The sequence below is a fragment of the Polypterus senegalus genome, chromosome 6 (assembly GCF_016835505.1).
Source record: "Polypterus senegalus isolate Bchr_013 chromosome 6, ASM1683550v1, whole genome shotgun sequence".
Lineage (NCBI taxonomy): Eukaryota > Metazoa > Chordata > Cladistia > Polypteriformes > Polypteridae > Polypterus > Polypterus senegalus.
Window position 1 is genome coordinate 75862770 of NC_053159.1, and position 18335 is coordinate 75881104.

Below are 18335 nucleotides of genomic sequence, written 5' to 3' on the forward strand. Positions count from 1 at the left end.
ACTGTACAATATCAGTAATAGAAAAACAAATGATTAGAGAAATATTTCAGTTCTGGTTCACAAAACATTGTGATGGTGTTCTCTGAGAAACAAAATTAACATTTTTGGAAATGTCGTGTTATGGCAGAATGTTGGCACTAAGAAGCCAAAGAATTAAATAGTTACACATATTGTGACTCTGCATCAGTGGATTTGCTACTCCTTTGGGGCTGCTAATATGACCGGAGACACTGAATTGATTCCTACTGCTTTGTTTCTAAATGGTTGTAATTTGTCAAATTGCAATGCGTTTTTAAGACTTTACCTTTGTTTATTATGTATACACAGATTTATCACAATTAACGGATATTGAACTGCTTGTGTCAACAGTCTTGTTAACTGTGAACAGACTTTAGAAGTCCATGACTATGCATACACATGGTATTAAAGTAGCCCAGAAAACAATATAAAGTACATTTATAATGGTCCTCAATGACATACAGGAAATCATCTACATATTGATTACTAATTAAAACCTGAAGCCCTTCACGATCGGAGGGCTTTAGACACTCCTGACTATTGCAAAGTTCACTTAATTTCCTTCAACATTTGCTCTGCATTTTAGCAAAAGACTTTGACTCAGCCATTTTAAAACTCTCATTTATTTATCATTCTGTTGTGGATTTTCTTTTGAGTTTTGGATAGAGATTTGCCCTTACTTCACAATTTTTGCAGGTGCCATGTAGATAAAATGATTTCTAACCAGTTTCTATACCATGTTTTTTCAAATGACTTTTCCCTGGTGTTTCCAAGTTTTAATGCTCCTCGACATTTATGGAAAAAGCTGACTTTAGATACAGTATTTTGATGTAAACCTTGTTGAAGGCTTTTTTGAACAATTTGGTGTTAGTGTACTCTTGGCAGATTGCTAATTCTTGATTTTTCCTATCTGGAAATAACACCTTGCAATATTTAAAAATTCTATTGAAACTGCTTTATAATCCCCATTTTTCACATTTTCATCAGCCTCCTGTTCTAAGCTCTGTTGAGCTTGTATAAATTAGTATAACATTGATGCACAGGTGCAAATGTAATCAGTTTATTGGAAGAATAAAGAAAAAAAAAGTACTCCGTGAAAATTACAGTTTTTATCGAGTAAATACAAATTGTAAACCCATACTATTATATTATAGCACCTTTGAAATAAGGATTAAATACTGTATTTATGTATATTAAAGCATACAATACTTTTAAGGCAATGCATTTACTCCTGAGGAAACTGAATATATTCAAAAATGACATTTTTTAACACACAAAATTTTAACTTTATTTAAGTAACACCCTTCATATTTGAATTCAATCTTTTTACATCAGAGGGCATGCAACCTCAAAGAATAATTAGTGACTCTGGATGTTGTGATAGATGGTTGTGGTCCTTTCCCAGCCAGGAGACCAATAAAGTGGAAGGACTGGGGGAGCCCTGCCTCCCCTGAAGCACTAGATGGCAGCCCTCAGTTTTGCAGTGGTACCTCGGATTCCCACAGGGCTTTCTGGCAGTTTGCTGCAGCCCTGCTGGGTTGGGTGGATGCCACCTGGGACAGCTGTGGAGGTGGCAGAGCCCTGGTACATTCAGCTTTCACCACACCTGGGAGTGATTCCAGATCCAGCTAACGAGCCATCTGGAGCACTCCCAGGAGCAGAACAAAAGGAGCTGCCTCACTTCACTTGGGTAGCCAGAATCGACAGGAAGAGGATAAAGCTTGCCAGAGGAGGAGTGGAGGTGGAATGTGGAAGAGAATAGGAAAAAACGACTGTGCTGCATTGTGCTTTGGTGTGTGGGAACTGTGCTACTGTGGAGAGTGAAAGAAAAGCACTTCCCCACTATAATAAAGGTGTGCGGTGTGGCAAGACTTGTGTCTGCATCTGTCTCTGTCGGGACTGGGAGGATGAAAAAATTTAAGGAGTGCTAAATTTGCAAAAAAACTAGAGTGACTTTCACTAATGCTGAACCCATTTTTTTTTTAACCCTGACTCATATGGTTTCAGGGTACTGAAGGTAATTTAGGCTGCAGGGTGATGCATAACAGGAATCAAACCACAATATCTTCCTTGTTGCTTCCTGGTTGTGGTTTTGTTGGGATGGTACAGCCTTCCCATCAAGAAACTGGAATTTTCAAAAAAGGATTTTTAGATTTTAATTAACACCTTAATGTAAAAAAAAACTTTGTAAACAAAATGATAATTTCTTTGTGCTTTAGGTACAGTGGAGTGAGTATATTCACTTAAATATTTTTGCTAAAATCCTTAATTTTTGTTCCTGTGATAGCAGATCTTAGTAATTCTATAATTTAAAAAAAATTGTACTGTACTTGAGTATAACAAATGGTATACAGAAACTGGGGTGTAGGAATAGAAATTAAACAGTTAACCTGCAGCAACCATGCCCACACAGAACTGTAAAATCTCCATTTGTATCCATTTATTTTTTGCTCAAGACTTGCATGTTGCAAGTTTTGGGGTTTTATTTTTGTACGTTTAACTTTACTCATTAGCAGACAAATGGCACCCTGCTCAGGTTTGGTTTCTGCCTTGCTCTTGCCCCAATGAAATTGAATACTGGAAACTGGAATAAGAAAACTTTAGATTTTTTTTTTTTTAATTTTAATTAATAATGGCTGCCTCACTTATGGTGGTTTCCACAAACATCCTAAAGGTCAATTACCTTAAGTAAGAGTGAGAGTGTGTGTCAACAAGTGTGCCTTGCAAAAAGGCTAGCACTGTGCCCAAAGCTGCTGGAATGGACACTGGTTAAACTTGATAAGCTGGTAAGTAAAATAAGTGCATAGATAATTAACATGCAAACTGCGCTGCCATCAATGTTAAAAGAAAGCAAACCTTCAAAAGTTAAAATAAAATTTCTACGTACATTAAAGCCATTGCTTTTAATAAGTTTATACTATATGAATGAAATTGTTTTATTTCCTTTCGCCTCATCTCTTTTAGCTATTTCAGCATAAGCTCACCATAAACATTTTTATGAAAATGGCTTACCACCTTTTCAGTTTAACATTGTAAAAGTTTTGCTGAACAGATAACAATGTTGAGCAACACTGTAAAAAGGACAAAATATTCTAACAATCAATGACCAAGTAAATGATTAATTTGATTAGTTGACAGATTATACTGGACAGCTCTCTGAACAATGTACTTTCTCCATTTAACAAATCCTTGTAGACTGCCCTGTTTTAATGACAATATTGAAAAAACAGGACCACTATGGACGTTTTGTAACATTCAGGAAGAGTATGATTATTTAGTAAGAAATAAAATCAGCATATTAAACGATAACATCCATCCCATTATGTTAGCAAACAAAATATGTCACACAAAAAAGCATTTTACTGTGAGATCAAAATGCATGAACAGAGGCTGAATTAAGACAACCACTATAGTTACCACCAGTGAGGTTTTAAAAGATAAAAACAGTCTAGTTATCTGATTTGCCAGCTTTTGATAGAATTAAATTGTTCAGTTTAGAAATAGCAACTTGATGTGAAATGCGAATTTCATGTATTGTTTACAATACCCAGCCACAGAGCATGCACAAACCAGTGTTTTTCTTTGTGTCAGTCCCAAGCCCAGATAAATGGGGAGGGTTACGTCAAGAAGGGCATCCGGTGTAAAATTTTGCCAAATCAATGTGCGGACAACAATACAAATTTCCAAACCAGACTGGTCGAGCCCTGGGTTAACAACAACCACCACCAGTACTGTTAGCCAACAGGGTGCTGGCGGAAACTGGGCTAGTGTTGGCCGAATAAGAAGAAGAAGATGGGGGAGATGTGTCTGGATGCTGGAGGAGAGGAGGAAAGTAAAGAGAGTGGAACTGAGGGTAGGAACTTTGAATGTTGGCAGTATGACTGGTAAGGGGAGAGAGTTAGCAGATATGATGGAGAGAAGGAAGGTTGATATGTTGCGTGTAAAAGAGACTAAAGGGAAGGGGAGTAAGGCCAGGAGGATCTGAGGTGGATTCAAATTGTTCTATCATGTGTGGATAGGAGGAGCAATGAAGTAGGGGTAATTCTGAAGGAACAGTATGTCAAGAGTGTGTTGGATGTGAAAAGAGAGTCAGACAGAGTAATGATTATGAAGCTAGAAATTGGAGGTGTAATGATGAATGTTGTTAGTGCATATGCCCCGCAAGTTGGGTGTGCAATGGATGAGAAAGAAGATTTTTGGAGTGAGTTGGATGAAGTGATGAAGAGTATACCCAAGGGACAGAAAGTGGTGATTGTAGCAGATTTCAGTGGACATGCTGGTGAAAGGAACAGAGGCGACGAGGAGGTGATGGGTAGGTATGGTGTCAAGGAGAGGAATGAAGAAGGTCAGAGGATAGTGGATTTTGCCAAAATGATGGACGTGGCTGTGGTGAATACGTATTTTTAGAAGAGGGAGGAAGGTTACGTGCAAGGTTACATACAAGAGTGGAGGAAGATGCACACAGGCAGATTACATCCTACACAGAAGAGTCAATCTGAAGGAGACTGAAGACTGTAAAGTGGTGACAGGGGAAAGTGCAGTTAAGCAGCATAGGATGTTGGTCGGTAGGATGATGGTGAAGATCAAGAAGAGGAACAGAATGAGGGCAGAGCCAAGGATCAAATGGTGGAAGTTGAAAAAAAAAATACTGCAAGGTTGAGTGTAGGAAGAAGGTGAAACAGGCACTGGGTGGTAGTGAAGAATTACCAGACAGTAGGGAAATGACAGCAGATGTAGTAAGGGTGACAGCAAAAAGGGTGCTTGGCGTGACATCTGGACAAAGGAAGGAGGAAAAGTTAACCTGGTGGTGGAATGGGGAAGTTCAGGAGAGTACACAGAGGAAAAGGATGGCAAAGAAGAAGTGGGCTAGTCAGAAAGATGCAGAAAGTAGACAAGAGTACAAGGAGATAAAGCGCAAGGTGAAGAGGTGGCGAAGGCTAAAGAAAAGGCGTACCATGAATTGTATGAGAGGTTGGACACTAAGGAGGGAGAAAAGGACCTCTACTGATTGGCTAGACAGAGGGAGCGAGCTAGGAAAGATGTGCAGCACGTTAGGCTGATAAAGAATAAAGATAGAAACGTACTCACAAGCGAGGAGAGTGTGTTGAGCAGATGGAAATAGTACTTTGAGTGGCTGATTAATGAAGAGAACGAGAGAGAGAGAGAGAGAAGAGGTTGGATGATGTGGAGATAGTGAATCATGAAGTGCAACAGATTAGCAAGGAGGAAGCGAGGACAGCTATGAAGAGGATGAAGAATGAAAAAAGCCATTGGTCCAGATGACATACTTGTGGAAGCATGGAGGTGTTTAGGAGAGATGGCAGTGGAGTTTTTAACCAGACTGTTTAGTAGAATCTTAGAAAATGAGAGGATGCCTGAGGAGAAAAGAAGAAGTGTACTGGTGCCGATACTTAAGAATAAGAGCGATGTGCTGGATTGTTATAACTACAGGGGGATAAAATTGTTGAGCCACAGCATGAAGTTATAGGAAAGAGTAGTGGAAGCTAGGCTAAGAAGTGAGGTGATGATTAGTGATCAGCAGTATGGTTTGATCCCAAGAAAGAGCACCACAGATGTGATGTTTGCTCTGAGAGTGTTGATGGAGAGGTACAGAGAAGGACAGAAGGAATTGCATTGAATCTTTGTGGACCTGGAGAAAACATATGACAGGGTGCCTTGAGAGGAGGTGTGTTATTGGAAGTCAGGAGTGGCAGAGAAGTATTTAAGAGTTGTACAGGATATGTACGAGGGAAGTGTGACCGTGGTGAGGTCTGCGGTAGGAGTGACAGATGCATTCAAGGTGGAGTTGGGATTACATCAGGGATCGGCTCTTTCTTATTTGCAATGGTGATGGACAGGTTGACAGACGGGTTTAGACAGGAGTCCCCGTGGACTATGATGTTTGCTGATGACATTGTGATCTGTAGCGATAGTAGGGAACAGGTTGAGGAGACCCTAGAGAGGAGAGGAATGAAGACCAGTAGGAACAAGACAGAATACATGTGTGTAAATGAGACGGAGGTCAGTGGAATGGTGAGGATGCAAGGAGTAGAGTTGGCGAAGGTGGATTAGTTTAAATACTTGGGAACAACAGTACAAAGTAATGGGGATTGTGGAAGAGAGGTGAAAAAGAGTGCAGGCATTGTGGAGAAGAGTGTCAGAAGTGATTTGTAACAGACGGATATCAGCAAGAGTGAAAGGGAAGGTCTACAAGACAGTAGTGAGACCAGCTGTGATATATGGGTTGGAGACTGTGGCACTGACCAGAAAGCAGGAGACAGAGCTGGAGGTAGAAGAGTTAAAGATGCTAAGATTTGCATTGGGTGTGACAAGGATGGATAGGATTAGAAATGAGTACATTAGAGGGTCAGCTCAAGTTGGACGGTTAGGAGACAAAGTCAGAGAGGCGAGATTGCATTGGTTTGGACATGTGCAGAGAAGAGATGCTGAGTATATTGGGAGAAGGATGCTAAGGATAGAGTTGCCAGACAAGAGAAAAAGAGGATGGCCTAAGAGAAGGTTTATGGATGTGGTGAGAGAGGACATGTAGGTGATGAGTGTAACAGAACAAGATGCAGAGGACAGAAAGATGGAAAAAGATGATCCGCTGTGGCGACCCCTAACGGGAGCAGCCTAAAGAAAAAGAAGAAGAAGAAAGAAGAAGTTTACAAATTGATTGGGGTGCATAACCTAAGCTCTTCTTCATACAGACAGAAATTGACAAAATACATCTTAAATAGGACTGAGCAATCAAGAATGGCTATAAACTACCTGGAATAAATTACTTGCTCATTTCATATTTTCACCATAGCACTAAAATTAAAAAAGTAATTTCATAACTAAACGAAGTACTACATTATAATTCATGTCAAGACTAGTGGAAAACGTACCACTAAATTACCTAGCTGGCAGCACAAAGATATTTGGAACAAGATTGATATACTTGAGAATACAACATTCACAATACCCTTCAGATTTCCAAAATTGTTTGCTGGTGAACAGTTGGCAAGTAATAGAAATTAGCAACTGTTACTTTATTCCATAAAAATCAGCTGAGTAAAATCAGCTTTGTGTGGATGTGAGGAGTACCTTGCTCAGTGGTATATCATGTGACATGAACACAGTAGGTCAAGCACTTGCATCATTGGTGCCTCCCACCAAATCATCCAAAATCTCTCAAATTTATTTTGTAGAGTTTGAATCTGCTAGTTTTAGTACTAGTCAAGTCAGACATCACAAGAAAGTTTCTCTTAATTAGATTGTTGCTTTAACTATAACACATACCTGAGGTGTACAAATTATTTTCTAATAATTTAAATCAAAGCCAGGGTCTGGAATATTTTAAGCATTGTGTTATAAAATTCTAATTACCTGGGCCAAGAAACTGTTCTTTTATCCGCCACAAGAAATCTTTGAATTACAGAGGAATGGTTAATTAGACTAGGTAAAAAATAAGAGCTGAACAAGTAGTAGGGTAAAAAACTTAAGGAGCAGAAATAACTGAAAGCCCTCAGTAAGCATGAAAAGCAGCTTGTTTGACAAGATAAAGGGTTAAAAATTTAGCCAGTCTTTAACTTCTAGGGAAATGTGTGAAAATAACATAAAACAAGTTTGCCTTCTTCTGTTTTTATTTAATATGCATTTCAGTTACCTTCTGTTCTGCTGTTAATCTAAGTCATGCTGAAAACACTTGCCCCTTTACACAGGTCAGATTCCATGGACTCTGTAGCTAAGAAACAGGCTTTCACAATTAAGACTTTTTTCCCTTTTGCTTTTAATCAACAGTAACTATCCATAAGCCCTCTTTGATTTTAAACCGAGAAAAAAAACTGAGATGCAATAAATTACACTTGAAATATCCTATCCTACCATAGAGTCTGGTATCTGCCAGTTAGTGTTTTAAGGAATCAATGGAATCATGCATAAATAAATAGGATTAATGAGCTTGTTAGGATGAATGGCTTGTTCGTACCACAGTTGTTCTAACGCATGCTTGTACTAGTTGGAAGTAAATCTGTAATATTAGGTTTATAAGCACAAAAGAAAAATATGCAACTTTTCATTTCAAATAAATCTCTTAATGTGTTTTTATAGGAAACATATATGGTACAAAAAGGAAGATCATAACTACTAATCTACAGCCCCAACATTCATCACTTTTGAAAAAGAGTAAGCACATTTAGTAATAGTGTTTTTTATTTGCCGTATTTTCACAAAATGTTTCTCAAAGTATTATTATATAACTTGTACCAAACCAGTATCACTTTATCTTTTTTTAGGAACTTGAATGTTTTAACTCTATATGAATGTCTGCCAATACTGATGCGCTGTGTAAGAAAGGACAGAGCTGACTATACTTCCTTAGAAGGCTGGCATCCTTCAACATCTGCAATAAGATGCTGCAGATGTTCTATCAGGCGGTTGTGGCGAGCGCCCTCTTCTACGTGGTGGTGTGCTGGGGAGGCAGCATAAAGAAGAGGGATGCCTCACGCCTGGACAAACTGGTGAGAAAGGCAAGCTCTATTGTAGGCATGGAGCTGGACAGTATGACATCTGTGGAAGAGCAACGGGCACTGAGCAGGCTCCTGTCAATAATGGAGAATCCACTGCATCCACTGAACAGTATCATCTCCAGACAGAGGAGCAGCTTCAGCGACAGACTGCTGTCATTATCCTGCTCCACTGACAGACTGAGGAGATCGTTCCTCCCCCAAACCATACGACTCTTCAATTCCACCCCTGTTTAAACGTTAACATTGTACAAAGTTATTGTCTGTCTGTTATACCTTCATTGTTATCACTCTTTAAATGTAATATTGTTCTTCATCTGTATGCTGCTGCTGGAGTATGTGAATTTCCTCTTGGGATTAATAAAGTATCTATCTATCTATCTATCTATAAATTCACAAATATATTTTATATAAATAAAATCAAAAAAATTCCTGGGAGGGAGACGAGCCATAATCTTCTCAGATGACAATTTGACGTCCCGCGAGAGTCACTTTATTTAATGTCACGTGAGACAAGGCAGGGAGACAACATTTAAAACAAGTTCACGGACATTAAACCAAGCAGTTGTTGGAATGCTTTTGGCAGACAGACATCATGTGCTCCCAGCTCTTAAAACAACGACAAGCTTGCCAGCAGCAGCAGCAGGAAGCCAGCAGATGATCCAACTGCTCCTCCTTAGCCTGTGTTCAGCCCCCCTTTCACAATGCGAGCGGCAGAGACGCGAAGTGGCAAAAGAACAGCTGCTGTACAGGCTTTTAAATGATCGACGTGCAGCACGAAAAAAAGAATTCGCAGCTCACCAGCAGCAGAAAGACAGCAGATGATCCGACAGCATCTCCTTAGCATGCGTTCAGCCTCCCCTTCACAACATGAGCAGCGTTATACATCCTGCGAGAAAGATTTAACCACGCCCGGGGCCGGAAATAAAGGACAAATATTGTTTTTACAAAAGTTTTTAAAGTAAAAGTGAAAATAATGCATATGTAACAATTCCCATGAAATTAATCTCTTTAAATTGTATATCTGGTAAACCAAACACGGGGGTGTGTATATGTGTATATACACACACAAACATATAAATATATACACACACACACACACACACACACACACACACAAACATAAGAGCATTGAGTAGATGCAGGTGGAAAAATATTTTGTGTGTGTCTTCATTTAAGGATGCAAAACACCAAAATGTGAATATTTTACATTATTTACATTCAAAAACACCATTTTGGTTAAAAAAAATCTGTATGCTTGTGTACTTTGCAAAGTGCATTATGACAGTGTGTGGTGTGAAAGTTGCTCTATGAAGTGAAGTTTGATTATCTGCCTTTTGCATTCATTTGAGAGTTTCACACTAAATAAAAATTTTAAAATGTTCAGAGGTTTCATGTAAGGACTCTGTTTTTCTCTTAGATTGAAAGCACGAAATCAGCCTAGTCAGCTAAAGGCAAGAAATTGGCAATCTGCAACTCTAACTTGTTTAGAAACAAATGAGTGTCTATGTGCACAAGTCTCCCCCAAGCAAGATAGACTTCCATTCACTAGTGGTTCTTGTCTTGAAACCAGCATTCTCAAAATAAATTTCAGTTTCTTGCACCACTGTGCTGGAATAAAGCATCTATTAATCCATCTATTTTCTGCCCCTCCCACAAGTAAGTACATAATGTCAGTCCATAGGTTATCCAAGAATTGTGTCTGCCATCATTATCCTACTATATTTGAGTACTTGTCTTGAATTAATGATACATGTGTTTATGGATGTGGTAAGAGAGGACATGCAGGTGATGGGTGTAACAGAACAAGATGCAGAGGACAGGAAGATATGGAAGAAGATGATCCGCTGTGGCGACCCCTAACGGGAACAGCCGAAAGAAGAAGAAGTAGTAGTCTTGCTCTGAGCAAGGCGATAGATAGATAGATAGATAGATAGATAGATAGATAGATAGATAGATAGATAGATAGATAGATAGATAGATAGATAGATAGATAGATACTTCATTAATATGTCATGTAATCTACTGTTCATTATGGCAGGGTGGAAGTGGCGTTGAAATATGGGTTGAGATTTTTGGTACTCTGTTTTCACACATAATTTTAATGAATTTCAGGCACACAAAGTGTGCAAATGGTCTTCAAAGTGTTTCTGTAAGTTTTATTTTTGTTATTTCAAACTACACTTATTCTTCAATTTAGTCCACCCATTTCTTAGTACATTTACGCCACCTGTCTATAAACATTTAAATGCCTTTCAATAAAAAAAAAAACATTCACTTATACATCACTCCTTAAACCTCACAAATACATTTAAATTAATGGCATCTCCTCATTGCAGTGCTATTTCCACTTTTGTCCATTGTCTGTCACTGAGAACTATTGACCTAGCTTCCTTTAACTTCTCATCAGTGGTTGATGTTTACAGTTGTCCAAATACTTTGCATCTATCACACAAATATTTCTGAACATCTCTATACAATCAAATACACATCAATAAGCTTAAGCACTGTCCCCTATACTGGGTACATAAAGGAGTGAATTTCCAGACTGTTAACATGTTCTAATGTGACACTATCCTTAATGTTGCAACACTTGCTGACAATACAGGTGATAATGTGAATCTTAATATCGTGCCATCTGTTCTTTTTCAGTTCTACATGTATTTTAGTTCAGTACCCAACTAATATGCACCACTTTTTCTCATTTTTTAAGATTTTAAAATTATTTATTTCATGAGAAAAGTAACAATCCCCTACACTGGACAGTATTTCACTACACATGTGAAAATAATGTTACAGAACTTGTTAATGGTCCAATACAGCATAAAGGTGAAATATTTAATAAGGAAAATATAAAATTAACAAAAACACAAAACAAAATGATCACACAATAAATATTATACAAATAAAGCAAACAAAATGTATATAATGATGAGATTTTTTAATCTTTTACACAATTTACTGAACTACTTTAGAACACTTTTTTTTTTATAAAACTAGGATGAATTACACTCACATAATAATGAAAAGAGCAATTTAAACCTTGGTTATACAAATGTACGTTATTCACTGAAATACACGATACATTACAGTTGATGTACGTACTATCAATGGGGCAATAATCATAAATTCACAGATTACTGGAGTGTGTCAGGGAAAAGTAATATTTTAACAAAAAAAAATATTTCTAAAAATATTAACAATAATGCATCCAGCAGTACCAATAACTCATTATTCAAAGTAATAACATACATCATTGTAAGAAAATAAATAAAAAAGAATCTCCCACACTACCCAACCCCCCAGAGATTAGAAGGAAACAAAACAAATTTCTCAAAAAATGCAGAAATTCTTTACTATTCTTACCTGTTCTTTAGTAAAGTTCTTTTCAAAACTCAGGAGAAATGGAGTGATGAAGCTCTCACCAGGTTTAATCTGAACTATGAAGCCATAAAAACAAAGAAATATCACAGACCACTTCCAGCGCTGATTGATTTGTTCATTCTGTTGAGAAACGTTTGTTTCATGATTTGAGGAGTCTTCTGTCAGGGCCATTTTAAAAAGTTAAAGTATTTAACTTTTTTTCATAAAAAACTACTCTTTAATAAAAAATATATATAACAGACAAGCGACAACCTTTATGCTTCCTCAGTTTTGCCAGCAAAACTTAGAAAATTCTGGAAGTCTATTATACTATGTATAGGAGAATGTAGTTGCCATAAATCCTCTTACTAAAAAATAGTTCAGATATATACTTAAGTGCACCTTGTTATAAAATGTTGCAAGCATCTCTTTAGCTATTAAATGAAACATGTATTTTTGTAAACGTTTTAAAATATTTTGCTTTCAAATTTGATTAGGAATGGATTATATATAGGGGGCACTCAAACCATATTAAAATTGTTTCTGTTTGTTAATTTGAAGACTGCATAGACATTAAAAAGGAAATATTAACATTCGAGGAAAAAAGTATTAAAATAGTGTGGAGTATAATATATTCAAACTTATTTATTTCATCATTCAGCTTAATCCATTTTGTTGGAAGGACTTCTTATTTTCTTTACTCCACCATGTACAGTTGTCATATCAAATTTGTATCTGGAAAAAAAAATAAAAATTGGTTAATAAAATTAATGAATAGTTAAAAAAATTCCTTGTTCACCACATTATCATGTTTTTATTTAAAATCCCACTGGTTTAACTTGGTCTCTTTCAAATCAGAAAAGGCTCTCATGATTAGCACACTTATCCCATTCTGAATTAGTTCAGAAATTAAAACACCTAATTTGTGTTTGTTTTGACAACAAGATGATTAGTTATTGACCAATCAGCTCTGAGTTGTAATCACTTTAATTTGTTTCCTACACCTGAATAAATGAATTAAAAATTACAGAAAAATAAATCGTTTTTTTAATGCAGTTTGCATACCAATATAAAAGGACATGGTTACACCTGCCTGTTCAACTCTCCATCCATTTTTTTACTGGCTTAAATGTAACTGAGGCCATTTAACAAAAGTTACTAAGTGACCTGTTCTGTACGTTCATTGCAAAATAAAATTTAAGCATTTAGTGTCACTGAGCACAAGACAAACTAGACTACTACAATTATTCATTCAATCTTGAAAGTAGACTTGAAAAGCAGAATCACTGTAATGTGTAGTTAGCAGGGCAACTCCAAACTTGTATCGTTCTTTAGGTTTTTGAAACCAAAGTAATTTTCATTAGTATAAAAATTTAAATATTATTAATTAAAATATATTGAACTTATTTGATTAGTTTGGAAGAGTTAGGAGATCAGTTCATTTTAATGGCCAATCCTGATTTAGAATGCAGAATAAGCATTAATAAAATCTGATCACTCAAGTGCAGCACACTGAAAACACCAAAATAAAGGCTGTTTTACAAAAACTCTGAAATAATTGGCAATAATCGATTTTACTGAAGTGAAATTTGGAACTCCACAGCATAAAATTTTGTACATTTTGAATTCATTTGATTTTCCTATTAAATATTACCCTTCGGTAATAGATATTACCCATCTAGTGTTTCCTCCATACGCTGATACAAGCATAAATCTCCCAACAGAAAGATGACAAACCTGACAAAAAGACATGCTGAAAACCTGATCTGAAAAATGTGTAGCTACAAGAGAGTATATGTAAATGAAAATATCCTGAATAATCTTGCCATTCACCAATTTACGTGTCACCGATATCATGTTAGAATTTTTATTTAGCATTGATTTTAAGCAGTAATGTACTTTTATTACTGAACAGAAAATAGCAGTTAAACTGAGTACATGCAAGTAAATGGTAAGTTAAATCAGGTAGTCCATAATCATTTTCTTTATAAATGCTGCACTGAAATTTCCCCCATTACTTATCTTGAGTAGAAATAACATGTCTGGCATGAATGAGTGGGTGACAAGGTTAACAGTTCCCACCAGGAGTAGTTCGTCTGTTAAAGGGTGCGAGATTTGTGGGAGGCATTCGGCCCTAAGTTAGATCTGTTTAAAAAGCTCCTATTCTGGACCTTTAATTCTGCTGAGCAGATACAATGATTAAATTAAAATAGTCTAAAAAAAACTGCTTAGCTGGTCTGGATTATTTTATGATCAGGTGTTGTCCATTTTGCTTCTTAGGGAGTTGCTCAGTGTTTTCCTGATTGCATTCCACATACCACAACATGCCAACACCAGGGTTTTGATGGCAGTGGATACAGTACTATGAAAAACACATACTTGCAGTACATTCTAAGAGATTACCCTGTGTTGATTCTAATTTCAACAAAGCCAATTTAACCAATAGGCTATGGTTGTCAGTAAAAACAAATTGGACTGTCCTCTCAGAGTGAGAGTTGTGTTACTGCCTCAAATAATTACCACCAGGTCTTGTTCACGAACATGATGGTGAGCGCAACAGATAAATCGGGGAGGTAAGCACAGTTGTGTGGTCACTATACCAATCTGCAGTGGTGAAGAAGGACTTTAGCCAGATGGGAAAGGTCTAGAATTACAAGTTGATCTATATCACTACCCTTACATATGGTCATGAGGTTTGGGCAATCACCGAAAAAGGGTGAGATCACGGGTCCAAGCGACCGAAATGTGCTCTATGTTAGCGATAGGGCGAGAAGCACAGACATTTGAGAGAGGCTAGGAATAGAACCACTGACCCTCCACATCGGTAAGAGTCAGTTGAGGTGGTTTGGGCATCTGATACCTAAAAGGTTTTACAGGCATGACCAGCTGGGAGGAGACCCCAGAGAAGACCCAGGGATCGAACTACAAGGAACTACAAAACAGAGAAACCTGGCTCCCTCCAAGTCATGACAGGTGTGGTGTGCATTGATAGGTATTAAAAAGCAGACGTCTAATTTAAGTTATCGTAATATCTTAGCTGTATTAATAACAGAATAATGCAAAACTGAGAAGACACTCACAGACTACCAAGAGGCTAGGTTTTTTCTAATAACCTAACTGACCATACAAAGGATGCGTGCATGGGAACCAAGGGGACTCTGTTTTAGTCACTATTAATCGGGCAGAGCACAACAGTTCTAGAAGCGTGGCACTTTAAATACAAACTAGGTAAAAGATGTGCCAAAAAACCTGGACATTGCATTTTAGGGGCTCAGTGATTTCAATAGGTGGTCACAGTGCCTGATCTGCCACGCTATTTGACCTAGTGATCAATTAATCTCAGCAGAATCATAATGCAGTTTTTAAAAAAAAACACTCCGGCAATCAGAATAAGAGGAATATGTGAACACTCTGCGCAGCTACGTTGCCTTGCATAATGCAGCCATTCATAATATCAAGGAAAATCATGAACAAACTATTTCATGGTTTTAACAAAAAAAGCACTATTTAAACAGTCAATGGTATTGTGCAAAGCTCTAAATCAAACGTGTGTATTCTAATAAAGCATGTGCAGATCTTATAAATACAAGCAAACAAGGAATGAGTTGCGCAAATAAAGATACATCTTTTCTTGGCTTTGCTATACAAGAGTTTTAGTGTCCTTGCAAGATGCAGTAACAGCCGTTTTCTCATGATACACCCTGAAGGCATTCACTTCTTTCTCTGTTATGGTCTTTCATATCAAAGTACATCACCATATGATGATGTGCTCAGTGAAAGAACTATACAAGATACACTCTGATCGAATGGCACTCCTATCTAATGTCATTCCACCTTGTAGTACGCAAATCAGTCGGTATTTTAAAGCACCCTTCACTGCAGTCACCATCCCTTGAGCACTTCACAAGGAAAAAAAACACACACACACACTATACAGCACAACGCAAGATACAAGATTCATTACAAGATGATTCCAGTCCAGCATAAATCATATGAAAATACTGAAACAGTGGGAAGAACTCCACATGTTCGGACAAAATATAGAATAAACAACTAAAAATAAACTGAACTGCCAATAACATTTGAGAGCCCTGTTAAATAAGCATTATGATGACAGATGGGGGTCTATTATACATTTTATCATACCTTCCGGGTTCAGGAAGAACGCTACCATTTGAGACACAAATCGATTCTGGACTCTGCCTGACCGATACTCCTATTTCAGTAAAAACTCAAGTTATTTACTGCGATGAAACAGCTAATTACTATTAATGTCTGACCTAAAGGATCCTAAAATCTAGTGCTGTACAAAAAAATCTTGCAAGGGGCAACTGTATTACTTTTTCAGTACACGAGGCCAACGCTTGGCTATCTGAAACGCATAACGACACGTATCAGAAAAAAATCACAAGTAAATACATATTCAGTCAGAACCTGGGGGAACAAACATACAAAATAAAAACTCTGAAAAACAAAACTCACACTGTGTATGTAATTCTTTCAAAGGCAGATCTGTTACCGATATTTAGTCTACTTAAAGTTAATATGAAAAGGCGAGTTAAGACTTTTTCGATGATCCGGACTTGAAGATAACGTGAACTGTGTATTTTAGAAAAAGGATATTACTCAAGATTGACTGAACTTTAACTTGTTATATTCAAAGAATACAACTTTCACTAAAATTAAATAAATTTGTACACCAATGAGTCAAAATTGCATATTAAAACGGCGCGAACCACAATAGTCGTAAGCTACGGAAAAATGCTGCATTGCATAGAATTCACCATATAAAGCACGGCCTCCAGTGAAGAGCTCGGTTGGAAGGAAAGCCGTTGATAAGTGGATACATTCTTTTTCGTTAAAGAACACGTAAAAGTTACCTCTTCCCTGGTGCACTTGCGGAGTAAATGCTTTTTTATCTGATTCTTAGTAGAGCTTTACTCTACGGAACCTGAGTGTCAGCCCACTGTAGTTGTTTCTCGTCGCCCATTTAACAGTCTTTACAGTCTTAACATTTTATTTAACAGGCGCTTTTAAAATGTATCGATACACGTGGCATCATTCAGTTTTAAATTCTCCTTTAAAATAAATAAACCGCCAAGGCATACTTACCTGAAAACTGACACTGCATGTTTTCAATTTCGAATACTTGTATTCCTTTCAAGTCTCCCTTTGAGTGTCTAAGCTTTAAGACAATAAGTACTTGAGTGTCCAAGCTCAGGAATTGGGTCAAAGGTCTTGTGAAATACAATTCCCAGAAAGCAACGCGAAGAGTAAACGGTTGTTGTCCGAGGTTTTGAAAAGCAGCCAAATCAGCTCTCGGGGTTTGCCTTTTTGTTAAGATGGTTTACCTCCTTTATGCGTCTTTTTATAAAAAAAAAAAACATGTGCAACTATGTACACATGCTGTATTCGCGACTGGTCTACGGTAAACAGCGCGCTGTGAGTTCTGGGTAATTTTGACAAATTGTGGCGTGGAAGAAATACCGTATTTACGCGGCTGGAAGAGGAGTGTTAACATTGATACTTCTGTGTAGTATAGGCTAGCATGACGACCCTGAATTGGATTACTAATGTTATAAGGTAGAACATCTACATCAAATACAAAATAGCAGGTTTGCATCTGACAAGCAGATTACAAAGGTAATGAATAATTTGACAAATAATATAGTCACTTCACATGCCACAGCATAAAAAAACTTAAATATATCTTTTGAACAAACTGTAAAAGATCTTATCCATAATACTATATTTAAAGAAATAAAGTCTAAAAAAATACTGGAGTACTCTAATAGAGTAATATGAAATAAAATACACAATACATATAACAACTAATAAAATAGGCAATGTATTTCATTTTATGGTGATTTTAAAAAAATGGTTAGATTAGAGAATAGATGGTTAACATTACTCTGCTTTAATTATGTAATTTCCCTTTAGCTAATTAAATAAACAGAGGGTATATGTATTTTTAAACAAAAATTGCAAAAGAGTTAATTGTAGAGAAATATGAGAGAGAAGAATAGTATTAATACAGCAGTGACTTTTACAGTACATCAGCCAGGAAAGGCAGGACAAAGAATGATGTAATTGCTGAGTCAAATCAGCAGTTTCATTTCAAGCTGCAGGGGAGCCGATGAAAAGGGCATGCATGTCTGTCACATTCACTCGATCGCCGTTGTACTGTGCCACAAACAAGCAATTCATACAAGGGTAGTAAACTACATACAAAAGCAATAAAATGAGAAATAATCATTTGGGTCAGCACTGGCAAGAACTATGCAATACCATTTTTATGATATAATAGCTCTGCTTACCTGTCAAAGACAGGTAATTGAATGAATCATTTTTAGAAATTGATATCTATTGCCCTATGTGTACCCTTGGCATGTCTCCTATACTTTTTTCACTGTCTTCATGTGTGTCAAGCTCTCATCCACCGTT

The 18335-nt window shown here is 37.0% G+C and overlaps 1 protein-coding gene across 1 annotated transcript in view; it reads right to left on the minus strand.

Annotated features, from left to right (window-relative positions):
• Positions 1-17328, minus strand: part of slc19a1 (solute carrier family 19 member 1) — a 34174-nt gene extending 16846 nt beyond the window's left edge. The window contains exons 1-2 of the mRNA XM_039756358.1: positions 17004-17328; positions 11895-12626 (exon numbers count right to left, since the gene is read on the minus strand). Of these exons, the coding sequence (XP_039612292.1) occupies positions 11895-12083 (189 nt within the window). The 5' untranslated portion in view covers positions 12084-12626; positions 17004-17328. The remainder of the gene's footprint in view (positions 1-11894; positions 12627-17003) is intronic.
• Between the last annotated feature and the right edge of the window lie 1007 nt (positions 17329-18335).